This window comes from Scyliorhinus torazame, chromosome 3 (assembly GCF_047496885.1).
Source record: "Scyliorhinus torazame isolate Kashiwa2021f chromosome 3, sScyTor2.1, whole genome shotgun sequence".
Taxonomy (NCBI): domain Eukaryota; kingdom Metazoa; phylum Chordata; class Chondrichthyes; order Carcharhiniformes; family Scyliorhinidae; genus Scyliorhinus; species Scyliorhinus torazame.
Window position 1 is genome coordinate 377637192 of NC_092709.1, and position 25835 is coordinate 377663026.

Below are 25835 nucleotides of genomic sequence, written 5' to 3' on the forward strand. Positions count from 1 at the left end.
CTCTCTCTTTGTGACTCTCTCTCTGTCTCTCTCTCTCTGACTCTCTCTCTCTGACTCTCTGACTCTCTCTCTGACTCTCCCTCTGACTCTCTCTCTAACTCTCTCTTTGTGACTCTCTCTCTGTCTCTCTCTCTGACTCTCTGACTCTCTCTCTGACTCTCTGACTCTCTCTCTGACTCTCTCTCTGACTCTCTCTCTGACTCTCTCTCTGACTCTCTCTCTGACTCTCTCTCTGACTCTCTGACTCTCTCTCTGACTCTCTCTCTGACTCTCTCTCTGACTCTCTCTCTGACTCCCTCTCTGACTCTCTCTCTGACTCTCTCTCTGACTCCCTCTCTGACTCCCTCTCTGACTCCCTCTCTGACTTTCTCTCTGACTCTCTCTCTGACTCTCTCTCTGACTCTCTCTCTGACTCTCTCTCTGACTCTCTCTCTGACTCTCTCTCTGACTCTCTCTCTGACTCTCTCTCTCTGACTCTCTCTCTGACTCTCTCTCTGACTCTCTCTCTGACTCCCTCTCTGACTCCCTCTCTGACTCCCTCTCTGACTCCCTCTCTGACTCCCTCTCTGACTCCCTCTCTGACTCTCTGACTCTCTCTCTGACTCCCTCTCTGACTCTCTGACTCTCTCTCTGACTCTCTCTCTGACTCTCTCTCTCTGACTCTCTCTCTGACTCTCTCTCTGACTCTCTCTCTGACTCTCTCTCTGACTCTCTGACTCTCTCTCTGACTCTCTCTCTGACTCTCTCTCTGACTCTCTCTCTGACTCTCTCTCTGACTCTCTCTCTGACTCTCTCTCTGACTCTCTCTCTGACTCTCTCACTGACTCTCTCTCTGACTCTCTGACTCTCTCTCTGACTCTCTCTCTGACTCTCTCTCTGACTCTCTCACTGACTCTCTGACTCTCTCTCTGACTCTCTCTCTGACTCTCTCTCTGACTCTCTCTCTGACTCTCTCACTGACTCTCTCTCTGACTCTCTGACTCTAAATCTTCTCCCAACACATTTACACCCTTCCTTAAATAAAGCAACCAATTCTGTACACAATACTCCCAACGTGGTCTTGTCAAAGTAATAATAATAATCTTTATTGCCACAAGTAGGCTCACATTAACACTGCAATGAAGTTACTGTGAAAATCCCCTAGTCGCCACATTCCGGCGCCTGTTCGGGTACACTGAGGGAGATTTCAGAATGTCCAATTCAACTAACAGCACGTCTTTGGACTGTGGGAGGAAACCGGAGCACCCGGAGGAAACGCACGCAGACACGGGGAGGATGTGCAGACTCCGCACAGACAGTGACCCAAGCCGGGAATCGAACCTGGGACTCTGGCGCTGTGAAGCAACAGTGCTAACCACTGTGCTACCATGCCATCCTGTACAACTGGCGACAACTGCATATTTAGCGGTACGGTGGCACACTAGTTAGCACTGTTGCTTCACAGCGCCAGGGACCCGGGTGCTAACTGTTACGACGCACAGCACACGTCACATTCTGCCTGCCAGGATAAGTTCCATTTATGTCACTTTTGTGTTTCCTGTTCGTTAACCAATCTTCTATCGATGCCAATCTGTTTCCCCCACACCCCTATTTACCAGAACAACCTTTGATTTGGCACCTTATCAACTGCCTTCTGGAAATGTAAGTACAGTACATCCACCAGTTCCCCTTTATCCACAACGCATGTTTTTATATATATCATTTATAGTGTGTATAAATAATTTGGAGGAAAATGTAACTGGTCTGATTAGTAAGTTTGCAGACGACACAAAGGTTGGTGGAATTGCGGATAGCGATGAGGACTGTCGGAGGATACAGCAGGATTTAGATTGTCTGGAGACTTGGGCGGAGAGATGGCAGATGGAGTTTAGTCCGGACAAATGTGAGGTAATGCATTTTGGAAGGTCTAATGCAGTAGACCTGGTTGCGGCTATCCCTGGGTAGGTCCCACGTTCGGCAGCTCCCGCCAAGAACAGACTTTTGGGCCCTTTTGAGCAGCCCCAGTGGCACTTGTACGACGGTTCCCAGTGAGGGAAGGTGACAGTAAGGTTCCTCCAGCGCTATATGGAGTGGACCAGGAGTGGAGCGACTAAAAAAGTGGTTTTGGAACAGCAAAGAGAGCGGGGGAGGAAAAGCAAGATGGCGGCGGGTGGAGACCAAGCAGCGTGGGCGCAGTGGTCGCGGGAGCAGCAAGAGTTCCTTAAAAACTGCTTTGCGAAGCTGAGAGCAGAAATGCTGGCGCCAATCGAAAAGCTGGTGGAGACCCGGAAGACCCAAGGGGCAGCGATTCGAGAGATGCGGCAGAAGGCCACAGAGAACGAGGACGAGAATTTGGGCCTGGCGGTGAAGGTGGAGGCGCACGAGGCCGTACACAAGAAGTGGCAGGAGAGGTTTGAGGACCTGGAGAACAGGTCGAGGAGGAAGAATCTTTGGATTCTGGGTCTCCCTGAAGGAGCGGAGGGGTCCGACGCTGGGGCATATGTAGCTACAATGCTCACCACGCTGATGGGCGCGGGAACTTTCCCGAGACCCTGGAGCTGGATGGGGCTCATCGAGTCCAGGCAAGGAGACCCAAAGTCAACGAGCCGCCAAGGGCTGTAGTGGTGAGGTTCCACCGCTTTATGGACAGAGAGTGTGTCCTGAGATGGGCGAAGAAAGAGCGGAGCAGCAGGTGGGAGAACTCGGAGATCCGTGTCGACCAGGACTGGAGTGCGGAGGTGGCCAAGGAGAGAGCTGGTTTAAATCGGGCCAAGGCGGTTCTCCATAGGACGGGGGTGAAGTTTGGAATGCTGCAGCCAGCGCGGTCGTGGGTCACGTTCCAGGACCGTCACCGCTATTCTCAGACGCCAGATGAGGCGTGGACCTTTATTCAGACTGAGAAGCTGGACTCGAACTGAGGGTTTGTTGTGGGGGGGGGGTTTACTGTACTTTGGGGGTCTTCATCTGGTTTCAGGTTGGGAAGAAGGGGAAGGGGGGGTGGGTATGATGTGGGGGTGTGTGGGCGGGAGTGGGTATGATGTGTGGGTGTGTGGGCGGGAGTGGGTATGATGTGGGGGCTGTGTGGGCGGGAGTGGGTATGATGTGGGGGCTGTGTGGGCGGGGGGTTGGGTATGATGTGGGGGCTGTGTGGGCGGGGGGGTGGGTATGATGTGGGGGCTGTGTGGGCGGGGGGTGGGCATGATGTGGGGGCTGTGTGGGCGGGGGGTTGGGTATGATGTGGGGGCTGTGTGGGCGGGGGGGTGGGTATGATGTGGGGGCTGTGTGGGCGGGGGGTGGGTATGATGTGGGGGCTGTGTGGGCGGGGGGTGGGTATGATGTGTGGGCTGTGTGGGCGGGGGGTGGGTATGATGTGTGGGCTGTGTGGGCGGGGGGTTGGGTATGATGTGTGGGAGTGTGGGAGTGTGGGAGGGGGGGTGGGTATGACGTGGGGGCTGTGTGGGCGGGGGGTGTGGGAGAGTGGGCGGGGAGGGTGGGGGCTGTGTGGGCGGGGAGGGTGGGGGGGGTGTGGGAGAGTGGGCGGGGAGGGTGGGTATGATGTGGGGTTGTGTGGGAGAGTGGGCGGGGGTGTGTGGGAGAGTGGGCGGGGAGGGTGGGGGCTGTGTGGGCGGGGAGGGTGGGGGGGTGTGGGAGAGTGGGCGGGGGGTGTGGGAGAGTGGGCGGGGGGGTGGGGGGCAGGTCCCCACTGATGAAGGGGGGGGTGGAAGCCCGGATTGGGGAGCTGGGGCGAGGTAGCAGGAAAAGGAGCTGCGCCATGGGGGCGGGGCCGGCTCGGATGGAGAGCGCGGGCTTTTTCCGGCGCTAATGAAGGGAGGGGCGGGGCCTGGGGGGAAGGGTGGTGCGGGAGGAGAGCGCTCATTGATCGACGGGGGGGGTGGGGGCATTCCCACACTGTGGGGTCGTTGGAATGGCGGGAGGGGCCGGGGTCAGCAGGAGTCAGCTGACTTACGGCAGTGTAATGGGGGGAGCAAAATGTCTGGACGGTGATCTGGCTGTGGGGGGGGGGGGGGGGGGGGGGACACGACTGGGTTGCTGCTGTATTGGCCAAAGGGGAGCTGGAGGTAGGAGAGGGTGTCGGGGGACTGGAGGGTGCGGGAGGCGCGGGCACGTGGCTGGCCTGGAAAAGGGGATGGCTACTCGGCAGAGTGCGGGGGGGGTGAGTAGCCCCCCTGGTCCGGCTGATAACTTGGAATGTGAGGGGCCTGAATGGGCCGGTGAAGAGGGCTCGAGTGTTCGCGCACTTAAAGGGACTGAAGGCAGACGTGGTCATGCTCCAAGAGACACACCTGAAGGTGGCGGACCAGGTCAGGTTAAGAAAGGGATGGGTAGGACAGGTATTCCACTCGGGACTGGACGCAAAGAATAGAGGGGTTGCGATACTGGTGGGGAAGTGGGTGTCGTTTGAGACGATGAATATTGTGGCGGATAATGGAGGTCGATATGTGATGGTGAGCGGTAGGTTGCAGGGGGTGCGGGTGGTACTGGGGAACGTATATGCCCCGAACTGGGATGATGCCGGATTTATGAAACGCATGCTGGGTCGGATTCCGGATCTTTAGGTAGGAAGCTTGATAATGGCGGGGGGGGGGATTTTTCTTTTTTCTCCCACGTCCATGAAGCCTACTCCCGGATAGATTTCTTCATTCTGAGTAGAGCACTAATCCCGAAAGTGGAGGGAACGGAATATTCGGCCATAGCCATTTCGGACCACGCCCTGCATTGGGTGGAGCTGGAGTTGGGGGAGGAGAGGGGCCAGCGCCCGCTGTGGCGCCTCGATGTGGGACTGTTGGCGGATGAGGGGGTGTGTGGGCGGGTGCGGGGGTGCATTGAAAGATACTTGGAGGCCAACGGGAAGGTGCAGGTGGGGGTAGTCTGGGAGGCGCTGAAGGCGGTGGTCAGGGGAGAGTTATCTCCATTAGGGCCCAGAGGGAGAAGAGCGAGACGAGGAGAGGGAGAGATTGGTGGGGGAGATATTAAGGGTGGACAGGAGCTATGCAGAGGCCCCCGAGGAGGGGCTACTCAGGCAGCGACGAACCGCCAAATGGAATTTGCTCTGTTGACCACGGGGAAAGCAGAGGCACAGTGGAGGAAAGCGCAGGGGGTGACGTATGAGTATGGGGAGAAGGCGAGTCGGATGCTGGCACACCAGCTCCGTAAGAGGGAGGCAGCGAGGGAGATTGGTGGAGTTAAGGATAGAGGGGAGAATACGGTGCAGAGTGCGGTGAGAATAAACAAGGTATTTAGGGACTTCTATGGGGATCTGCACAGGTCTGAGCCCCCAGCGTGGGGGGAGGGGATGCGGCGATTCTTGGACCAACTGAGGTTCCCGAGGGTGGAGGGGGAGCAGGTGGCTGGTTTGGGGGCGCTGATTGGGCTGGAGGAGCTGGTTAAAGGGTTGGGGAACATGCAGGCGGGGAAGGCCCCGGGACCGGATGGGTTCCCGGTTGAATTTTACAGAAAGTATGTGGACCTGCTGGGCCCGTTGCTGGTGAGAACTTTCAATGAGGCGAGGGAGGAGGGGACCCTGCCCCCGACAATGTCCCGGGCGCTGATCTCGTTGATTTTGAAGCGGGATAAGGATCCATTACAATGTGGATCGTACAGGCCGATTTCGCTCCTCAATGTAGACGCTAAGTTGTTGGCGAAGGTGCTGGCCACGAGGATTGAGGACTGTGTCCCGGGGGTGATCCATGAGGACCAGACGGGGTTTGTGAGAGGCAGGCAGTTAAACACAAATGTGCGGAGGCTCTTAAATGTGATCATGATGCCCCCGGTGGAGGGGGAAGTGGAGGTAGTGGCGGCTATGGACGCGGAGAAGGCCTTTGAGCGGGTGGAATGGGAGTATCTCTGGGAAGTGCTTGGAAGGTTTGGGTTCGGGGAAGGGTTCATCAGTTGGGTCAGGCTGTTATATAGGGCCCTAGTGGCGACTGTGGCTACGAACCGGCGGAGGTCGGAGTACTTTCAGCTGTACTGGGGGACGAAGCAGGGGTGTCCCTTATCCCCCTTGTTGTTCGCGCTGGCAATTGAGCTGCTGGCCATGGCACTGAGCGAGTCTAGGAACTGGAGGGGACTGGTCCGGGGGCGGGGGGGGGGGGGGGGAGGGGGAACCGGGTGTCGTTGTATGCTGATGACCTGTTGTATGTTGCAGACCCAGTGGAGGGGATGGCGGAGGTTATGCGGATCCTTAGGGAGTTTGGGGACTTCTCGGGCTATAAGCTCAACGTGGGGAAGAGTAGCTCTTTGTGCTGCTTGCGGGGGACCAGGGAAGGGGGATAGACGAGCTTCCGCTGAAGAGGGCGGAAAGGAGCTTCCAATATCTGGGGATCCAGGTAGCTAGGAGCTGGGGGGCCCTACACAAGCTCAATTTGACACGGTTGGTGGAGCAGATGGAAGAGGACTTCAAGAGATGGGAGATGCTGCCACTCTCCCTGGCGGGCAGGGTGCAGTCGGTCAAGATGACGGTCCTCCCGAGGTTCCTGTTTGTGTTCCGGTGCCTGCCCATCCTAATCCCCAAGGCTTTTTTAAAACGGGTAAGCAGGAGTATTATGGGATTCGTATGGGCGAATAAGACCCTGAGGGTGAAGAGGGTGTTTTTGGAGTGTAGCAGGGGCGGGGGGGGGGGGCTGGCGCTGCCAAATCTATGTGGCTATTATTGGGCAGCTAATGTGGCGATGATCCGCAAGTGGGTAATGGAGGGAGAGGGGACGGCGTGGAAGACACTCGAGGTGGCGACTTGTGTGGGTACGAGTCTGGGGGCGCTGGTGACGGCACCGTTGCCGCTTCCGCCGACAAGGTACACCACGAGTCCGGTGGTGACGGTGACTCTGAAGATCTGGGGGCAGTGGGGGCGACATAGGGGCGAGGTGGGGGCCTTGGTCTGGTCCCCGATACGAGAGAACCACAGGTTAGTTCTGGGTAGGATGGGGGTTTCTGAGCTGGCACCGGGCTGGGATTAGAAGAATGGGGGACCTATTCATCGATGGGACGTTTGTGAGCCTAGAGGAGAAATTTGGGTTACCTCCCGGAAATGCTTTTAGGTACATGCAAGTGAGGGCGTTTGTGAGGCGGCAGGTGAGGGAATTCCCGCTGCTCCCAGCACGAAGGATTCAGGACAGGGTGGTTTCGGGTGTATGGGTTGGAGAAGGCAAGGTCTCGGCGATCTATCAGGAACTGCAGGAGGAGGAGGAGACCTCGGTGGAGGAGTTAAAGGGTAAGTGGGAGGAGGAGCTGGGGGAGGAACTGGATGAAGATCTGTGGGCTGATGCCCTGAGTGGGGTTAATTCTTCCTCCTCTTGCGCCAGGCTCAGCCTAATACAGTTCAAAGTTGTCCATAGGGTGCATATGACAGGGGCGAGGATGAGGAGGTTTTTTGGGGTGGAGGACAGGTGTGTGAGGTGCTCGGGGAGCCCAGCAAATCACGCCCACATGTTCTGGACATGCCCGACGCTGGAGGGGTTCTGGAGTGGCTTTGCGAGGACTATGTGAACACCCGGGTTAAGCCGAGCTAGGGGATAGCGCTATTTGGGGTATCGGACGAGCCGGGAGTGCAGGAGCCGAAAGAGGCTGGTGTTCTGGCCTTTGCGTCCCTGGTAGCCCGGCGGAGGATCCTGCTAATGTGGAGGGATGTGAAGCCCCCTAGCGGGGAAGCCTGGATCAATGACATGGCCGGGTTCATCAAGCTGGAAAGGATAAAGTTTGCCTTACGAGGGTCTGCGCAGGGGTTCTCCAGGCGGTGGCAACCATTCCTAGACTTTCCCGCGGAGCGTTAGGTGGGGGTCAGCAGCAGCAGCCCGGGGAGGGGGGGGACGTTTGGTTTTTCTGTTTTGTTGAGGGTAGAGTGGGGCGTTTTCCTTACTGACCTTTTTATTTGTTAAATGGGGGTTCTTGTATTTTGGTGGAAATCTCATGTATAATTTTTGTTTGTTTTGTGCGTTATTCTTTTTTCTGGTTGGATTGTTTTGTTGAAAATCGTTGAAAATTTGAATAAATATATATATTTTTTTAAAAAGAAAATGAAATGAAAATCGCTTAATGTCACAAGTAGGCTTCAAATGAAGTTACTGTGAAAATCCCCTAGTCGCCACATTCCGGCGCCTGTTCGGGGAGGCTGGTACGGGAATGTACAGTGAATGGTAGAACCCTCAAGAGTATTGAAAGTCAAAGAGATCTAGGAGTACAGGTCCACAGGTCATTGAAAGGGGCAACACAGGTGGAGAAGGTAGTCAAGAAGGCATACGGCATGCTTGCCTTCATTGGCCGGGGCATTGAGTATAAGAATTGGCAAGTCATGTTGCAGCTGTATAGAACCTTAGTTTGGCCACACTTGGAGTATAGTGTTCAATTCTGGTCGCCACACTACCAGAAGGATGTGGAGGCTTTAGAGAGGGTGCAGAAGAGATTTACCAGAATGTTGCCTGGTATGGAGGGCATTAGCTATGAGGAGCGGTTGAATAAACTCGGTTTGTTCTCACTGGAACGAAGGAGGTTGAGGGGTGACCTGATAGAGGTCTACAAAATTATGAGGGGCATAGACAGAGTGGATAGTCAGAGGCTTTTCCCCAGGGTAGAGGGGTCAATTACTAGGGGGCATAGGTTTAAGGTGCGAGGGGCAAGGTTTAGAGTAGATGTACGAGGCAAGTTTTTTACACAGAGGGTAGTGGGTGCCTGGAACTCGCTACCGGAGGAGGTGGTGGAAGCAGGGACGATAGGGTCATTTAAGGGGCATCTTGACAAATACATGAATAGGATGGGAATAGAGGGATACGGACCCAGGAAGTGGAGAAGATTGTAGTTTAGTCGGGCAACGTGGTCGGCACGGGCTTGGAGGGCCGAAGGGCCTGTTCCTGTGCTGTACATTTCTTTGTTTGTTCTAACACATGTCACTTCTTCAAAGACCTCCAATAAATTGGTTAAACATGACTCCTTTTCACAAAACCAAGTTGACTCTGCCCCAGTGCCTTGTTTGTTTCCAAATGCCCTGTTATAACATCTTTAACAATGGCCTCTAACATATGACCGATGTGAGACTAACAGGCCTGTCGTTTGCTGCTTTCTGTCTCCCTCCCTTTTTGAATAAACGAGTTACATTTACTATCTTCAATCTAATGGAAGCTTCCTCAGTGGGCGCCATGCACTATCCCCCGGACTGGAGCCACGCACTATCCCCCGGACTGGAGCCACGCACTATCCCCCGGACTGGAGCCACGCACTATCCCCCGGACTGGAGCCACGCACTATCCCCCGGACTGGAGTCACGCACTATCCCCCGGACTGGAGCCACGCACTATCCCCCGGACTGGAGCCACGCACTATCCCCCGGACTGGAGCCACGCACTATCCCCCGGACTGGAGTCACGCACTATCCCCCGGACTGGAGCCACGCACTATCCCCCGGACTGGAGCCACGCACTATCCCCCGGACTGGAGCCACGCACTATCCCCCGGACTGGAGCCACGCACTATCCCCCGGACTGGAGCCACGCACTATCCCCCGGACTGGAGCATCCCAGTGATGGCGGAGAATCTGCTGCCTGGCCATCATATTGAGTTTGGTCCATGTCAAAGTTGATGTAGTTTTTCACCCGGGGTAAACAGAGCATCTGTGACCTTCCGGATGCACCTGTGGCCTCGCTCAAGGCCGGGAATGATCTGAGGCATGAAAGTTCAGGACTGCGGTGACTTTGACGGCCATCAGGAGGGGGGGGTCTTCCTCCTCCACGCGGTGCCAAGTCATCGGGGATATGGCCCAGGTGCTACACCATCTCCTTGTTGAGGCGGAGCCTCCTGTGGCAAGCGCTGTCTCTCATCTGTTTGAACGACCAACGATGCCTGTACACCCTGGGCCATCGTGGGCCCCTGCTTACCAGACCCTGTACCCCACAGACACCCGCACATGATGTTACCCGGACCGGGCACTAGTGCCCTCCCTGTGGCACCCACCCTCCGGCTGGAGCTGTGTCCCATCCCCTGGGTGTGTGGTGCTGTCTCCCCCAGGGTCCAGAGGGTCTGGTTGGGATGTTGGGAATGACCCCCACATGCTACCTGGCCCCGCCCACCCACGGGAATCCCCTCGGGATGTGTGAGGTGCTCCCTTACCCACAATTGCCAATTCCCTGTGAGAAATAGCCTCAGCCAGAGGCCTCCACGGTCAGTGGGCGGTCAGTGGGCGGTCAGTGGGGCTGGGTTACCGCCGGGACAGAATACTCAATCCAGGGGCTGGTAACCATTCCTCTCCCCCCCCCCCACCCCCCACCCCCCCACCCCCACTCAGCCCAGACCGGCAATCCCCCGCTCCACCCCCCCCACCCCCCACCCCCACCCCCAGCCCAGACCGGCAATCCCCCGCTCCACCCCCCCCACCCCCACCCCTAGCCCAGACCGGCAAACCTCCCCCCGCTTTGCTACTACGGGTCCTAATTTCACCAAGGGGAGCCGGCCGGTTAGATCGCAAACAGATCGTAACCCGGCGCGGATCTCAATTCTGTCCTCTCCCGATTTAACGCCTTTGTCGCACTCTCGCTCAAACGCGACGCAGCCATTACATCGCGCCCATTATATCTGAGTATTTATAAAGAATGCTGAATCTCTGAGTGATGATGAGCCTGGGCAGCACGGTAGCTTTGTGGATAGCGCAATTGCTTCACAGCTCCAGGGTCCCAGGTTCGATTCCGGCTTGGGTCACTGTCTGTGCGGAGTCTGCACGTCCTCCCCGTGTGTGCGTGGGTTTCCTCCGGGTGCTCTGGTTTCCTCCCACAGTCCAAAGACTTGCTGTTAGGTGGATTGGCCATGATAAATTGCCCTTAGTGTTATGGGGATAGGGTGGAGGTGTTGTCCTTGGGTAGGGTGCTCTTTCCAAGAGCCGGTGCAGACTCGATGGGCCAAATGGCCTCCTTCTGCACTGTAAACTCTAAGATATGATAAAATAGCCCAGGAGTTAGAGTGGGCTCAGGGAGTGTCTCTCAATCGCACTGAACTAAGGGAATGTCTCTGAATAGATCCAAGCGAAAGGAATGTTTCTAATGTTTGTGGGTAGAGGGAGAGTCTCTGAATAACATGGGGACCTCGAGGTGTGTCTAGATTACATTGACCTTTGTGGCTGGTGTAACTGGTTGTGTGAGACTATCACCAAGTTACACAGAGAGTGAGCAATTGCACTGAAGTGTTAACTGGTTGGGTTTTGTGCTTGCAGCCAGCTGTACAGCTCGCAGTACGCGGAGACACATTACGCAGTCGGTGGGACAGCAGTCACACTGACTCCGAATCACACGGTGAGTGCAGATTGGTGAGTGCCCAGGAGAAGAAGGGCAGCTGCTGACGGTGAGGGGTCAGGAATTGGGGGCATTGTTCAGGTGTCAAAGAACAAAGAAAATTACAGCACAGGAACAGGCCCTTCGGCCCTCCCAGCCTGCGCCGATCCAGATCCTTTATCTAAACCTGTCGCCTATTTTCCAAGGATCTACCTCCCTCTGTTCCCCGCCCGTTCGTATATCTGTCTAGATGCATCTTGAATGATGCTATCGTGCCCGCCTCTACCACCTCCGCTGGCAAAGCGTTCCAGGCACCCACCACCCTCTGCGTAAAAAACTTTCCACGCACATCTCCCTTAAACTTTCCCCCTCTCACCTTGAAATCGTGACCCCTTGTAATTGACACCCCCACTCTTGGAAAAAGCTTGTTGCTATCCACCCTGTCCATACCTCACATAATTTTGTAGACCTCAATCAGGTCCCCCTCAACCTCCGTCTTTCCAACAAAAACAATCCTAATCTACTCAACCTTTCTTCATAGCTAGCACCCTCCATACCAGGCAACATCGTGGTGAACCTCCTCTGCACCCTCTCTAAAGCATCCACATCCTTCTGGTAATGTGGCGACCAGAACTGCACGCAGTATTCCAAATGTGGCCTAACCAAAGTCCTATACAACTGTAACATGACCTGCCGACTCTTGTACTCAATACCCCGTCCAATGAAGGCAAGCATGCTGTATGCCTTCTTGACCACTCTATCGACCTGCGTTGCCACCTTCAGGGTACAATGGACCTGAACTCCCAGATCTCTCTGTACATCAATTTTCCCCAGGACACTTCCATTGACCGTATAGTCCGCTCTTGAATTAGATCTTCCAAAATGCATCACCTCGCATTTGCCTGGATTGAACTCCATCTGCCATTTCTCTGCCCAACTCTCCAATCTATCTATATTTTGCTGTATTCTCTGACAGTCCTCCTCGCTATCTACAACTCCACCAATCTTAGTATCATCTGCAAACTCGCTAATCAGGGAGTTGTTCTGAATGACTGGACATGGGTCTCTTATTGACCCGGGGTGGACAAAGTCACATGACATTTCCTCAATCCTGGCCTGGGGTCATTGCTGCCTGGGCCGGGGTCACCGCCGGCTGGGCCGGGGTCGTGGCTGACTGCGCCGGGGTCATTGCCGCCTGGGCCGGGGTCACCGCCGGCTGGGTCGGGGTCATCGCCGCCTGGGCCGGGGTCACCGCCGGCTGGGCCGGGGTCGTGGCTGACTGCGCCGGGGTCATTGCCGCCTGGGCCGGGGTCACCGCCGGCTGGGTCGGGGTCATCGCCGCCTGGGCCGGGGTCATCGCCGCCTGGGCCGGGGTCACCGCCGGCTGGCCCGGGGTCATTGCTGCCTGGGCCGGGGTCACCGCCGGCTCGGCCGGGGTCGTGGCTGACTGCGCCGGGGTCATCGCCGCCTAGGGTCGGGGTCATCGCCGCCTGAGCCGGGGTCATCGCCGCCTGGGTCGGGGTCACCGCCGGCTGGGCCGGGGTCGTGGCTGACTGCGCCGGGGTCACCGCCGGCTGGGTCGGGGTCACCGCCGGCTGGGTCGGGGTCATTGCCGCCTGGGCCGGGGTCACCGCCGGCTGGGCCGGGGTCGTGGCTGACTGCGCCGGGGTCATCGCCGCCTAGGGTCGGGGTCATCGCCGCCTGAGCCGGGGTCATCGCCGCCTGGGTCGGGGTCACCGCCGGCTGGGCCGGGGTCGTGGCTGACTGCGCCGGGGTCACCGCCGGCTGGATCGGGGTCACCGCCGGCTGGGTCGGGGTCACCGCCGGCTGGGTCGGGGTCATCGCCGCCTGGGCCGGGGTCACCGCCGGCTGGGCCGGGGTCGTGGCTGACTGCGCCGGGGTCATCGCCGCCTAGGGTCGGGGTCATCGCCGCCTGAGCCGGGGTCATCGCCGCCTGGGTCGGGGTCACCGCCGGCTGGGCCGGGGTCGTGGCTGACTGCGCCGGGGTCACCGCCGGCTGGGTCGGGGTCACCGCCGGCTGGGTCGGGGTCACCGCCGGCTGGGTCGGGGTCACTGCCGGCTGGGTCGGGGTCACCGCCGGCTGGGCCGGGGTCGTGGCTGACTGCGCCGGGGTCACCGCCGGCTGGGTCGGGGTCACCGCCGGCTGGGTCGGGGTCACTGCCGGCTGGGCCGGGGTCGTGGCTGACTGCGCCGGGGTCACCGCCGGCTGGGTCGGGGTCACCGCCGGCTGGGTCGGGGTCACTGCCGGCTGGGCCGGGGTCGTGGCTGACTGCGCCGGGGTCACCGCCGGCTGGGTCGGGGTCATTGCCCATCCCTGGTTATAGTCAGAGTTTTACAGCACAGAAAGAGTCCATTCGGCCCATCGCGTCCACGCCGGACATCGAGCACCTATTGAAGGAATCACGGGATGAGGGGGAAGGTGGGATCAGGGTATTGACTGATCGGCCAGGATCAGAATGAATGGGGCAGGCTCGAGGGGCCGAATGGCATCCTCCCATTTCCCTTCCCTGTGACTTTCTGCTCCTGGGGGCTCCTGGGGTGGGCTCGCTCTCTGGGCTCCCGAGACCCCCTCAGTCTGACACATTCCGGCCGTCTCTCTCGGTCTAAACAATGGCCCAAAACTGCCGCACAGAGTGAACCCCGCCCAGCCCCCCACTCAAACCCGCCTCCCTCACTCAAACCCGCCTCCCTCACTCAAACCCGCCCAGTCCCTCACTCAAACCCGCCTCCCTCACTCAAAACCGCCCAGTCCCTCACTCAAACCCCGTCCCTCACTCAAACCGCCCAGCCCCTCACTCAAACCCCGTCCCTCACTCAAACCCGCCCAGCCCCTCACTCAAACCCGCCTCCCTCACTCAAACCCGCCTCCCTCACTCAAACCCGCCCAGCCCCTCACTCAAACCCGCCTCCCTCACTCAAACCCGCCCAGTCCCTCACTCAAACCCGCCTCCCTCACTCAAATCTCGTCCCTCACTCAAACCCGACTCCCTCACTCAAACCCGCCCAGTCCCTCACTCAAACCCGCCTCCCTCACTCAAACCCGCCCAGCCCCTCACTCAAACCCGCCCAGCCCCTCACTCAACCCCGCCCAGCCACTCACTCCAACCCGCCCAGCCCCTCACTCAAACCCGCCCAGTCCCTCACTCCAACCCGCCCAGCCCCTCACTCCAACCCGCCCAGCCCCTCACTCCAACCCGCCCAGCCCCTCACTCAAACCCGCCCAGCCCCTCACTCAAACCCGCCCAGCCCCTCACTCAAACCCGCCCAGCCCCTCACTCAAACCCGCCTCACTCACTCAAACCCGCCCAGTCCCTCACTCAAACCCGCCCAGCCCCTCACTCAAACCCGCCTCACTCACTCAAACCCGCCCAGTCCCTCACTCAAACCCGCCCAGCCCCTCACTCAAACCCGCCTCCCTCACACAAACCCGCCTCCCTCACTCAAACCCGCCTCCCTCACTCAAACCCGCCTCCCTCACTCAAACCCGCCTCCCTCACTCAAACCCGCCTCCCTCACTCAAACCCGCCTCCCTCACTCAAACCCGCCTCCCTCACTCAAACCCGCCTCCCTCACTCAAACCCCCCTCCCTCACTCAAACCCAGCCCCTCACTCAAACCCGGCTCCCTCACTCAAACCCGCCTCCCTCACTCAAACCCCGTCCCTCACTCAAACCCGCCTCCCTCACTCAAACCCGCCTCCCTCACTCAAACCCGCCTCCCTCACACAAACCCGCCTCCCTCACTCAAACCCGCCTCCCTCACACAAACCCGCCTCCCTCACTCAAACCCGCCTCCCTCACACAAACCCGCCTCCCTCACTCAAACCCGCCCAGTCCCTCACTCAAACCCGCCTCCCTCACTCAAACCCACTCCCTCACTCAAACCCGCCCAGTCCCTCACTCAAACCCGCCTCCCTCACTCAAACCCAGTCCCTCACTCAAACCCGCCTCCCTCACTCAAACCCGCCTCCCTCACTCAAACCCGCCTCCCTCACTCAAACCCGCCTCCCTCACTCAAACCCGCCTCCCTCACTCAAACCCAGTCCCTCACTCAAACCCGCCTCCCTCACTCAAACCCGCCCAGCCCCTCACTCAAACCCGCCTCCCTCACTCAAACCCGCCCAGCCCCTCACTCAAACCCACCTCCCTCACTCAAACCCCGTCCCTCACTCAAACCCGCCCTGTCCCTCACTCAAACCCCGTCCCTCACTCAAATCCGCCCAGCCCCTCACTCCAACCCCGTCCCTCACTCAAACCCGCCCAGCCCCCCACTCAAACCCACCCAGCCCCCCACTCAAACCCGCCTCCCTCACACAAACCCGCCCAGTCCCTCACTCAAACCCGCCCAGTCCCTCACTCAAACCCGCCTCCCTCACTCAAACCCGCCCAGTCCCTCACTCAAACCCCGTCCCTCACTCAAACCCGCCCAGCCCCTCACTCAAACCCCGTCCCTCACTCAAACCCGCCCAGCCCCTCACTCAAACCCGCCTCCCTCACTCAAACCCGCCTCCCTCACTCAAACCCGCCCAGCCCCTCACTCAAACCCGCCTCCCTCACTCAAACCCGCCCAGTCCCTCACTCAAACCCGCCTCCCTCACTCAAACCCGCCCAGTCCCTCACTCAAACCCGCCTCCCTCACTCAAACCCGCCCAGCCCCTCACTCAAACCCGCCCAGCCCCTCACTCAAACCCGCCCAGCCACTCACTCCAACCCGCCCAGCCACTCACTCCAACCCGCCCAGCCCCTCACTCAAACCCGCCCAGTCCCTCACTCCAACCCGCCCAGCCCCTCACTCAAACCCGCCCAGCCCCTCACTCCAACCCGCCCAGCCCCTCACTCAAACCCGCCCAGCCCCTCACTCAAACCCGCCCAGCCCCTCACTCAAACCCGCCTCACTCACTCATACCCGCCCAGTCCCTCACTCAAACCCGCCCAGCCCCTCACTCAAACCCGCCTCCCTCACTCAAACCCGCCTCCCTCACTCAAACCCGCCTCCCTCACTCAAACCCGCCTCCCTCACTCAAACCCGCCTCCCTCACTCAAACCCGCCTCCCTCACTCAAACCCGCCTCCCTCACTCAAACCCGCCTCCCTCACACAAACCCCCCTCCCTCACTCAAACCCAGCCCCTCACTCAAACCCGGCTCCCTCACTCAAACCCGCCTCCCTCACTCAAACCCCGTCCCTCACTCAAACCCGCCTCCCTCACTCAAACCCGCCTCCCTCACTCAAACCCGCCTCCCTCACACAAACCCGCCTCCCTCACTCAAACCCGCCTCCCTCACTCAAACCCGCCTCCCTCACACAAACCCGCCTCCCTCACTCAAACCCGCCCAGTCCCTCACTCAAACCCGCCTCCCTCACTCAAACCCAGTCCCTCACTCAAACCCGCCCAGTCCCTCACTCAAACCCGCCTCCCTCACACAAACCCACCTCCCTCACTCAAACACGCCTCCCTCACTCAAACCCGCCTCCCTCACACAAACCCGCCTCCCTCACTCAAACCCGCCTCCCTCACTCAAACCCGCCTCCCTCACTCAAACCCGCCTCCCTCACACAAACCCGCCTCCCTCACTCAAACCCGCCCAGTCCCTCACTCAAACCCGCCTCCCTCACTCAAACCCAGTCCCTCACTCAAACCCGCCCAGTCCCTCACTCAAACCCGCCTCCCTCACACAAACCCACCTCCCTCACTCAAACCCGCCCAGTCCCTCACTCAAACCCGCCTCCCTCACTCAAACCCGCCTCCCTCACTCAAACCCGCCCAGTCCCTCACTCAAACCCGCCTCCCTCACTCAAACCCAGTCCCTCACTCAAACCCGCCCAGTCCCTCACTCAAACCCGCCCAGTCCCTCACTCAAACCCGCCTCCCTCACTCAAACCCGCCCAGTCCCTCACTCAAACCCGCCTCCCTCACTCAAACCCAGTCCCTCACTCAAACCCGCCCAGTCCCTCACTCAAACCCGCCTCCCTCACTCAAACCCTCCCAGTCCCGCACTCAAACCCGCCTCCCTCACTCAAACGCGCCTCCCTCACTCAAAGCCCGTCCCTCACTCAAACCCGCCCAGTCCCTCACTCAAACCCGCCCAGTCCCTCACTCAAACCCGCCTCCCTCACTCAAACCCGCCCAGTCCCTCACTCAAACCCGCCCAGTCCCTCACTTAAACCCGCCCAGTCCCTCACTCAAACCCGCCTCCCTCACTCAAACCCGCCCAGTCCCTCACTCAAACCCGCCTCCCTCACTCAAACCCGCCTCCCTCACTCAAACCCGCCTCCCTCACTCAAACCCGCCTCCCTCACTCAAACCCGCCCAGCCCCTCACTCAAACCCGCCCAGCCCCTCACTCAAACCCGCCCAGCCCCTCACTCAAACCCGCCCAGCCCCTCACTCAAACCCGCCCAGCCCCTCACTCAAACCCGCCGAGCCCCTCACTCCAACCCGCCCAGCCCCTCACTCAAACCCGCCCAGCCCCTCACTCAAACCCGCCCAGTCCCTCACTCAAACCCGCCCAGCCCCTCACTCCAACCCGCCTCCCTCACTCAAACCCACCTCCCTCACACAAACCCGCCTCCCTCACACAAACACGCCTCCCTCACTCAAACCCACCTCCCTCACACAAACACGCCTCCCTCACTCAAACCCACCTCCCTCACTCAAACCCGCTTCCCTCACTCAAACCCGCTTCCCTCACTCAAACCCGTCTCCCTCACTCAAACCCGCCTCCCTCACTCAAACCCGCCTCCCTCACTCAAACCCGCCTCCCTCACTCAAACCTGCCCAGTCCCTCACTCAAACCCGCCTCCCTCACTCAAACCCGCCCAGTCCCTCACTCAAACCCGCCTCCCTAACTCAAACCCGCCTCCCTCACTCAAACCCGCCTCCCTCACTCAAACCCCGTCCCTCACTCAAACCCGCCTCCCTCACTCAAACCCGCCTCCCTCACTCAAACCCGCCCAGTCCCTCACTCAAACCCGCCCAGCCCCTCACTCAAACCCGCCTCCCTCACTCAAACCCACCCAGTCCCTCACTCAAACCCGCCCAGCCCCTCACTCAAACCCGCCTCCCTCACAAAAACCCGCCTCCCTCACTCAAACCCGCCTCCCTCACTCAAACCCGCCCAGTCCCTCACTCAAAACCGCCCAGTCCCTCACTCAAACCCGCCCAGCCCCTCACTCAAACCCGCCTCCCTCACAAAAACCCGCCTCCCTCACTCAAACCCGCCTCCCTCACTCAAACCCCCCTCCCTCACTCAAACCCAGCCCCTCACTCAAACCCGCCTCCCTCACTCAAACCCGCCCAGTCCCTCACTCAAACCCGCCTCCCTCACTCAAACCCGCCTCCCTCACTCAAACCCAGTCCCTCACTCAAACCCGCCCAGTCCCTCACTCAAACCCGCCTCCCTCACACAAACCCGCCTCCCTCACTCAAACCCGCCCAGTCCCTCACTCAAACCCGCCTCCCTCACTCAAACCCGCCTCCCTCACTCAAACCCGCCCAGTCCCTCACTCAAACCCGCCTCCCTCACTCAAACCCAGTCCCTCACTCAAACCCGCCCAGTCCCTCACTCAAACCCGCCCAGTCCCTCACTCAAACTCGCCTCCCTCACTCAAACCCGCCCAGTCCCTCACTCAAACCCGCCTCCCTCACTCAAACCCAGTCCCTCACTCAAACCCGCCCAGTCCCTCACTCAAACCCGCCCAGTCCCTCACTCAAACCCGCCTCCCTCACTCAAACCCTCCCAGTCCCGCACTCAAACCCGCCTCCCTCACTCAAACCCGCCTCCCTCACTCAAAGCCCGTCCCTCACTCAAACCCGCCTCCCTCACTCAAACGCGCCTCCCTCACTCAAACCCCGTCCCTCACTCAAACCCGCCCAGTCCCTCACTCAAACCCGCCCAGTCCCTCACTCAAACCCGCCCAGTCCCTCACTCAAACCCGCCTCCCTCACTCAAACCCGCCCAGTCCCTCACTCAAACCCGCCCAGTCCCTCACTCAAACCCGCCCAGTCCCTCACTCAAACCCGCCGCCCTCACTCAAACCCGCCTCCCTCACTCAAACCCGCCTCCCTCACTCAAACCCGCCTCCCTCACTCCAACCCGCCCAGCCCCTCACTGAAACCCGCCCAGCCCCTCACTCCAACCCGCCCAGCCCCTCACTCAAACCCGCCCAGCCCCTCACTCAAACCCGCCCAGCCCCTCACTCAAACCCGCCCAGCCCCTCACTCCAACCCGCCCAGCCCCTCACTCAAACCCGCCGAGCCCCTCACTCCAACCCGCCTCCCTCACTCAAACCCACCTCCCTCACACAAACCCGCCTCCCTCACACAAACCCGCCTCCCTCACTCAAACCCGCTTCCCTCACTCAAACCCGCTTCCCTCACTCAAACCCGTCTCCCTCACTCAAACCCGCCTCCCTCACTCAAACCCGCCTCCCTCACTCAAACCCGCCTCCCTCACACAAACCCGCCCAGTCCCTCACTCAAACCCACCTCCCTCACTCAAACCCGCCTCCCTCACTCAAACCCGCCTCCCTCACTCAAACCCCGTCCCTCACTCAAACCCGCCTCCCTCACACAAACCCGCCTCCCTCACTCAAACCCGCCTCCCTCACTCAAACCCGCCCAGTCCCTCACTCAAACCCGCCTCCCTCACTCAAACCCCGTCCCTCACTCAAACCCGCCTCCCTCACACAAAACCGCCTCCCTCACTCAAACCCGCCCAGTCCCTCACTCAAACCCACCTCCCTCACTCAAACCCGCCTCCCTCACTCAAACCCGCCTCCCTCACTCAAACCCCGTCCCTCACTCAAACCCGCCTCCCTCACACAAACCCGCCTCCCTCACTCAAACCCGCCTCCCTCACTCAAACCCGCCCAGTCCCTCACTCAAACCCGCCCAGCCCCTCACTCAAACCCGCCTCCCTCACTCAAACCCGCCCAGTCCCTCACTCAAACCCGCCCAGCCCCTCACTCAAACCCGCCTCCCTCACAAAAACCCGCCTCCCTCACTCAAACCCGCCTCCCTCACTCAAACCCGCCCAGTCCCTCACTCAAAACCGCCCAGTCCCTCACTCAAACCCGCCCAGCCCCTCACTCAAACCCGCCTCCCTCACTCAAACCCGCCTCCCTCACTCAAACCCGCCTCCCTCACTCAAACCCCCCTCCCTCACTCAAACCCAGCCCCTCACTCAAACCCGGCTCCCTCACTCAAACCCGCCTCCCTCACACAAACCCGCCTCCCTCACTCAAACCCCGTCCCTCACTCAAACCCGCCTCCCTCACACAAACCCGCCTCCCTCACTCAAACCCGCCTCCCTCACTCAAACCCGCCTCCCTCACTCAAACCCGCCTCCCTCACTCAAACCCCGTCCCTCACTCAAACCCGCCTCCCTCACACAAACCCGCCTCCCTCACACAAACCCGCCTCCCTCACTCAAACCCGCCTCCCTCACTCAAACCCGCCCAGTCCCTCACTCAAACCCGCCCAGTCCCTCACTCAAACCCGCCTCCCTCACACAAACCCGCCTCCCTCACTCAAACCCGCCCAGTCCCTCACTCAAACCCGCCTCCCTCACTCAAACCCAGTCCCTCACTCAAACCCGCCCAGTCCCTCACTCAAACCCGCCTCCCTCACTCAAACCCGCCCAGTCCCTCACTCAAACCCGCCTCCCTCACTCAAACCCGCCTCCCTCACTCAAACCCGCCTCCCTCACTCAAACCCAGTCCCTCACTCAAACCCGCCAAGTCCCTCACTCAAACCCGCCTCCCTCACTCAAACCCTCCCAGTCCCCCACTCAAACCCGCCTCCCTCACTCAAACCCGCCTCCCTCACTCAAACCCGCCTCCCTCACTCAAAGCCCGTCTCCCTCACTCAAAGCCCGTCCCTCACTCAAACCCGCCTCCCTCACTCAAACCCGCCTCCCTCACTCAAACCCCGTCCCTCACTCAAACCCGCCCAGTCCCTCACTCAAACCCGCCCAGTCCCTCACTCAAACCCGCCTCCCTCACTCAAACCCGCCCAGTCCCTCACTCAAACCCAGTCCCTCACTCAAACCCGCCCAGTCCCTCACTCAAACCCGCCCAGTCCCTCACTCAAACCCGCCCAGTCCCTCACTCAAACCCGCCCAGTCCCTCACTCAAACCCGCCTCCCTCACTCAAACCCGCCCAGTCCCTCACTCAAACCCGCCTCCCTCACTCAAACCCGCCTCCCTCACTCAAACCCGCCTCCCTCACTCAAACCCGCCTCCCTCACTCAAACCCGCCTCCCTCACTCAAACCCGCCTCCCTCACTCAAACCCGCCCAATCCCTCACTCGAACCCGCCCAGTCCCTCACTCGAACCCGCCCAGTCCCTCACTCGAACCCGCCCAGTCCCTCACTGAAACCCGCCTCCCTCACTCAAGCCCGCCCAGTCCCTCACTCAAACCCGCCTCCCTCACTCAAACCCGCCTCCCTCACTCAAACCCGCCTCCCTCACTCAAACCCGCCTCCCTCACTCAAACCCGCCCAGCCCCTCACTCAAACCCGCCTCCCTCACTCAAACCCGCCTCCCTCACTCAAACCCGCCTCCCTCACTCAAACCCACCTCCCTCACTCAAACACGCCCAGTCCCTCACTCAAACCCGCCTCCCTCACTCAAACCCGCCCAGTCCCTCACTCAAACCCGCCCAGTCCCTCACTCAAACCCGCCTCCCTCACTCAAACCCGCCCAGTCCCTCACTCAAACCCGCCCAGTCCCTCACTCAAACCCGCCCAGTCCCTCACTCAAACCCGCCCAGTCCCTCACTCAAACCCGCCTCCCTCACTCAAACCCGCCCAGTCCCTCACTCAATCCCGCGTCCCTCACTCAATCCCGCGTCCCTCACTCAAACCCGCCTCCCTCACTCAAACCCGCCTCCCTCACTCAAACCCGCCTCCCTCACTCAAACCCGCCCAGTCCCTCACTCGAACCCGCCCAGTCCCTCACTCAAACCCGCCTCCCTCACTCAAACTGCCCAGTCCCTCACTCAAACCCGCCCAGTCCCTCACTCAAACCCGCCTCCCTCACTCAAACCCGCCTCCCTCACTCAAACGCGCCTCCCTCACTCAAACCCGCCCAGCCCCTCACTCAAACCCGCCCAGCCCCTCACTCAAACTCACCTCCCTCACTCAAACCCGCCTCCCTCACTAAAACCCGCCCAGTCCCTCACTCAAACCCGCCTCCCTCACTCAAACCCGCCCAGTCCCTCACTCAAACCCGCCCAGTCCCTCACTCAAACCCGCCCAGTCCCTCACTCAAACCCGCCTCCCTCACTCAAACCCGCCCAGTCCCTCACTCAAACCCACCTCCCTCACTCAAACCCGCTTCCCTCACTCAAACCCGCTTCCCTCACTCAAACCCGTCTCCCTCACTCAAACCCGCCTCCCTCACTCAAACCCGCCTCCCTCACTCAAACCCGCCTCCCTCACTCAAACCTGCCCAGTCCCTGACTCAAACCCGCCTCCCTCACTCAAACCCGCCCAGTCCCTCACTCAAACCCGCCTCCCTCACTCAAACCCGCCTCCCTCACTCAAGCCCGCCTCCCTCACTCAAACCCCGTCCCTCACTCAAACCCGCCTCCCTCACTCAAACCCGCCTCCCTCACTCAAACCCGCCCAGTCCCTCACTCAAACCCGCCCAGCCCCTCACTCAAACCCGCCTCCCTCACTCAAACCCGCCCAGTCCCTCACTCAAACCCGCCTCCCTCACTCAAACCCGCCTCCCTCACTCAAACCCGCCCAGTCCCTCACTCAAACCCGCCTCCCTCACTCAAACCCGCCTCCCTCACTCAAACCCGCCCAGTCCCTCACTCAAACCCGCCCAGCCCCTCACTCAAACCCGCCTCCCTCACTCAAACCCGCCCAGCCCCTCACTCAAACCCGCCTCCCTCACAAAAACCCGCCTCCCTCACAAAAACCCGCCTCCCTCACTCAAACCCGCCTCCCTCACTCAAACCCGCCCAGTCCCTCACTCAAACCCGCCCAGCCCCTCACTCAAACCCGCCTCCCTCACTCAAACCCGCCTCCCTCACTCAAACCCGCCTCCCTCACTCAAACCCCCCTCCCTCACTCAAACCCAGCCCCTCACTCAAACCCGCCTCCCTCACTCAAACCCGCCCAGTCCCTCACTCAAACCCGCCTCCCTCACTCAAACCCAGTCCCTCACTCAAACCCGCCCAGTCCCTCACTCAAACCCGCCTCCCTCACTCAAACCCGCCTCCCTCACTCAAACCCGCCCAGTCCCTCACTCAAACCCGCCTCCCTCACTCAAACCCGCCTCCCTCACTCAAACCCAGTCCCTCTCTCAAACCCGCCCAGTCCCTCACTCAAACCCGCGCAGTCCCTCACTCAAACCCGCCTCCCTCACTCAAACCCGCCCAGTCCCTCACTCAAACCCGCCTCCCTCACTCAAACCCGCCCAGTCCCTCACTCAAACCCGCCTCCCTCACTCAAACCCAGTCCCTCACTCAAACCCGCCCAGTCCCTCACTCAAACCCGCCTCCCTCACTCAAACCCTCCCAGTCCCGCACTCAAACCCGCCTCCCTCACTCAAACCCGCCTCCCTCACTCAAAGCCCGTCCCTCACTTAACCCGCCTCCCTCACTCAAACGCGCCTCCCTCACTCAAACCCCGTCCCTCACTCAAACCCGCCCAGTCCCTCACTCAAACCCGCCTCCCTCACTCAAACCTGCCCAGTCCCTCACTCAAACCCGCCCAGTCCCTCACTTAAACCCGCCCAGTCCCTCACTCAAACCCGCCCAGTCCCTCACTCAAACCCGCCCAGTCCCTCACTCAAACCCGCCTCCCTCACTCAAACCCGCCTCCCTCACTCAAACCCGCCTCCCTCACTCAAACCCGCCCAGTCCCTCACTCCAACCCGCCCAGCCCCTCACTCAAACCCGCCCAGCCCCTCACTCCAACCCGCCCAGCCCCTCACTCCAACCCGCCCAGCCCCTCACTCAAACCCGCCCAGCCCCTCACTCAAACCCGCCCAGCCCCTCACTCAAACCCGCCCAGCCCCTCACTCCAACCCGCCCAGCCCCTCACTCAAACCCGCCCAGCCCCTCACTCAAACCCGCCCAGCCCCTCACTCAAACCCGCCCAGCCCCTCACTCAAACCCGCCCAGCCCCTCACTCCAACCCGCCTCCCTCACTCAAACCCACCTCCCTCACACAAACCCGCCTCCCTCACACAAACACGCCTCCCTCACTCAAACCCACCTCCCTCACTCAAACCCGCTTCCCTCACTCAAACCCGCTTCCCTCACTCAAACCCGCTTCCCTCACTCAAACCCGTCTCCCTCACTCAAACCCGCCTCCCTCACTCAAACCCGCCTCCCTCACTCAAACCCGCCTCCCTCACTCAAACCTGCCCAGTCCCTCACTCAAACCCGCCTCCCTCACTCAAACCCGCCCAGTCCCTCACTCAAACCCGCCTCCCTCACTCAAACCCGCCTCCCTCACTCAAACCCGCCTCCCTCACTCAAACCCCGTCCCTCACTCAAACCCGCCTCCCTCACTCAAACCCGCCTCCCTCACTCAAACCCGCCCAGTCCCTCACTCAAACCCGCCCAGCCCCTCACTCAAACCCGCCTCCCTCACTCAAACCCGCCCAGTCCCTCACTCAAACCCGCCTCCCTCACTCAAACCCGCCTCCCTCACTCAAACCCGCCTCCCTCACACAAACCCCCCTCCCTCACTCAAACCCGCCTCCCTCACTCAAACCCGCCCAGTCCCTCACTCAAAACCGCCCAGTCCCTCACTCAAACCCGCCCAGCCCCTCACTCAAACCCGCCTCCCTCACTCAAACCCGCCTCCCTCACTCAAACCCGGCTCCCTCACTCAAACCCGCCTCCCTCACTCAAACCCCGTCCCTCACTCAAACCCGCCTCCCTCACTCAAACCCGCCTCCCTCACACAAACCCGCCTCCCTCACTCAAACCCGCCTCCCTCACTCAAACCCGCCTCCCTCACACAAACCCGCCTCCCTCACTCAAACCCGCCTCCCTCACTCAAACCCGCCTCCCTCACACAAACCCGCCCAGTCCCTCACTCAAACCCGCCCAGTCCCTCACTCAAACCCGCCTCCCTCACTCAAACCCGCCCAGTCCCTCACTCAAACCCGCCTCCCTCACTCAAACCCAGTCCCTCACTCAAACCCGCCCAGTCCCTCACTCAAACCCGCCCAGTCCCTCACTCAAACCCGCCTCCCTCACACAAACCCGCCTCCCTCACTAAAACCCGCCCACTCCCTCACTCAAACCCGCCTCCCTCACTCAAACCCAGTCCCTCACTCAAACCCGCCCAGTCCCTCACTCAAACCCGCCTCCCTCACTCAAACCCTCCCAGTCCCGCACTCAAACCCGCCTCCCTCACTCAAACCCGCCTCCCTCACTCAAAGCCCGTCCCTCACTCAAACCCGCCTCCCTCACTCAAACGCGCCTCCCTCACTCAAACCCCGTCCCTCACTCAAACCCGCCCAGTCCCTCACTCAAACCCGCCTCCCTCACTCAAACCCGCCCAGTCCCTCACTCAAACCCGCCCAGTCCCTCACTCAAAC

General features: G+C 60.3%; 1 protein-coding gene across 1 annotated transcript in view; it reads left to right on the forward strand.

Moving 5' to 3' along the window:
• The window catches only part of LOC140409456 (disintegrin and metalloproteinase domain-containing protein 33-like), a 163702-nt gene that overhangs the window by 91341 nt on the left and 46526 nt on the right, over positions 1-25835 (forward strand). Inside the window, exon 4 of the mRNA XM_072497888.1 lies at positions 11186-11264. Coding sequence (XP_072353989.1) covers positions 11186-11264 — 79 coding nt within the window. The remainder of the gene's footprint in view (positions 1-11185; positions 11265-25835) is intronic.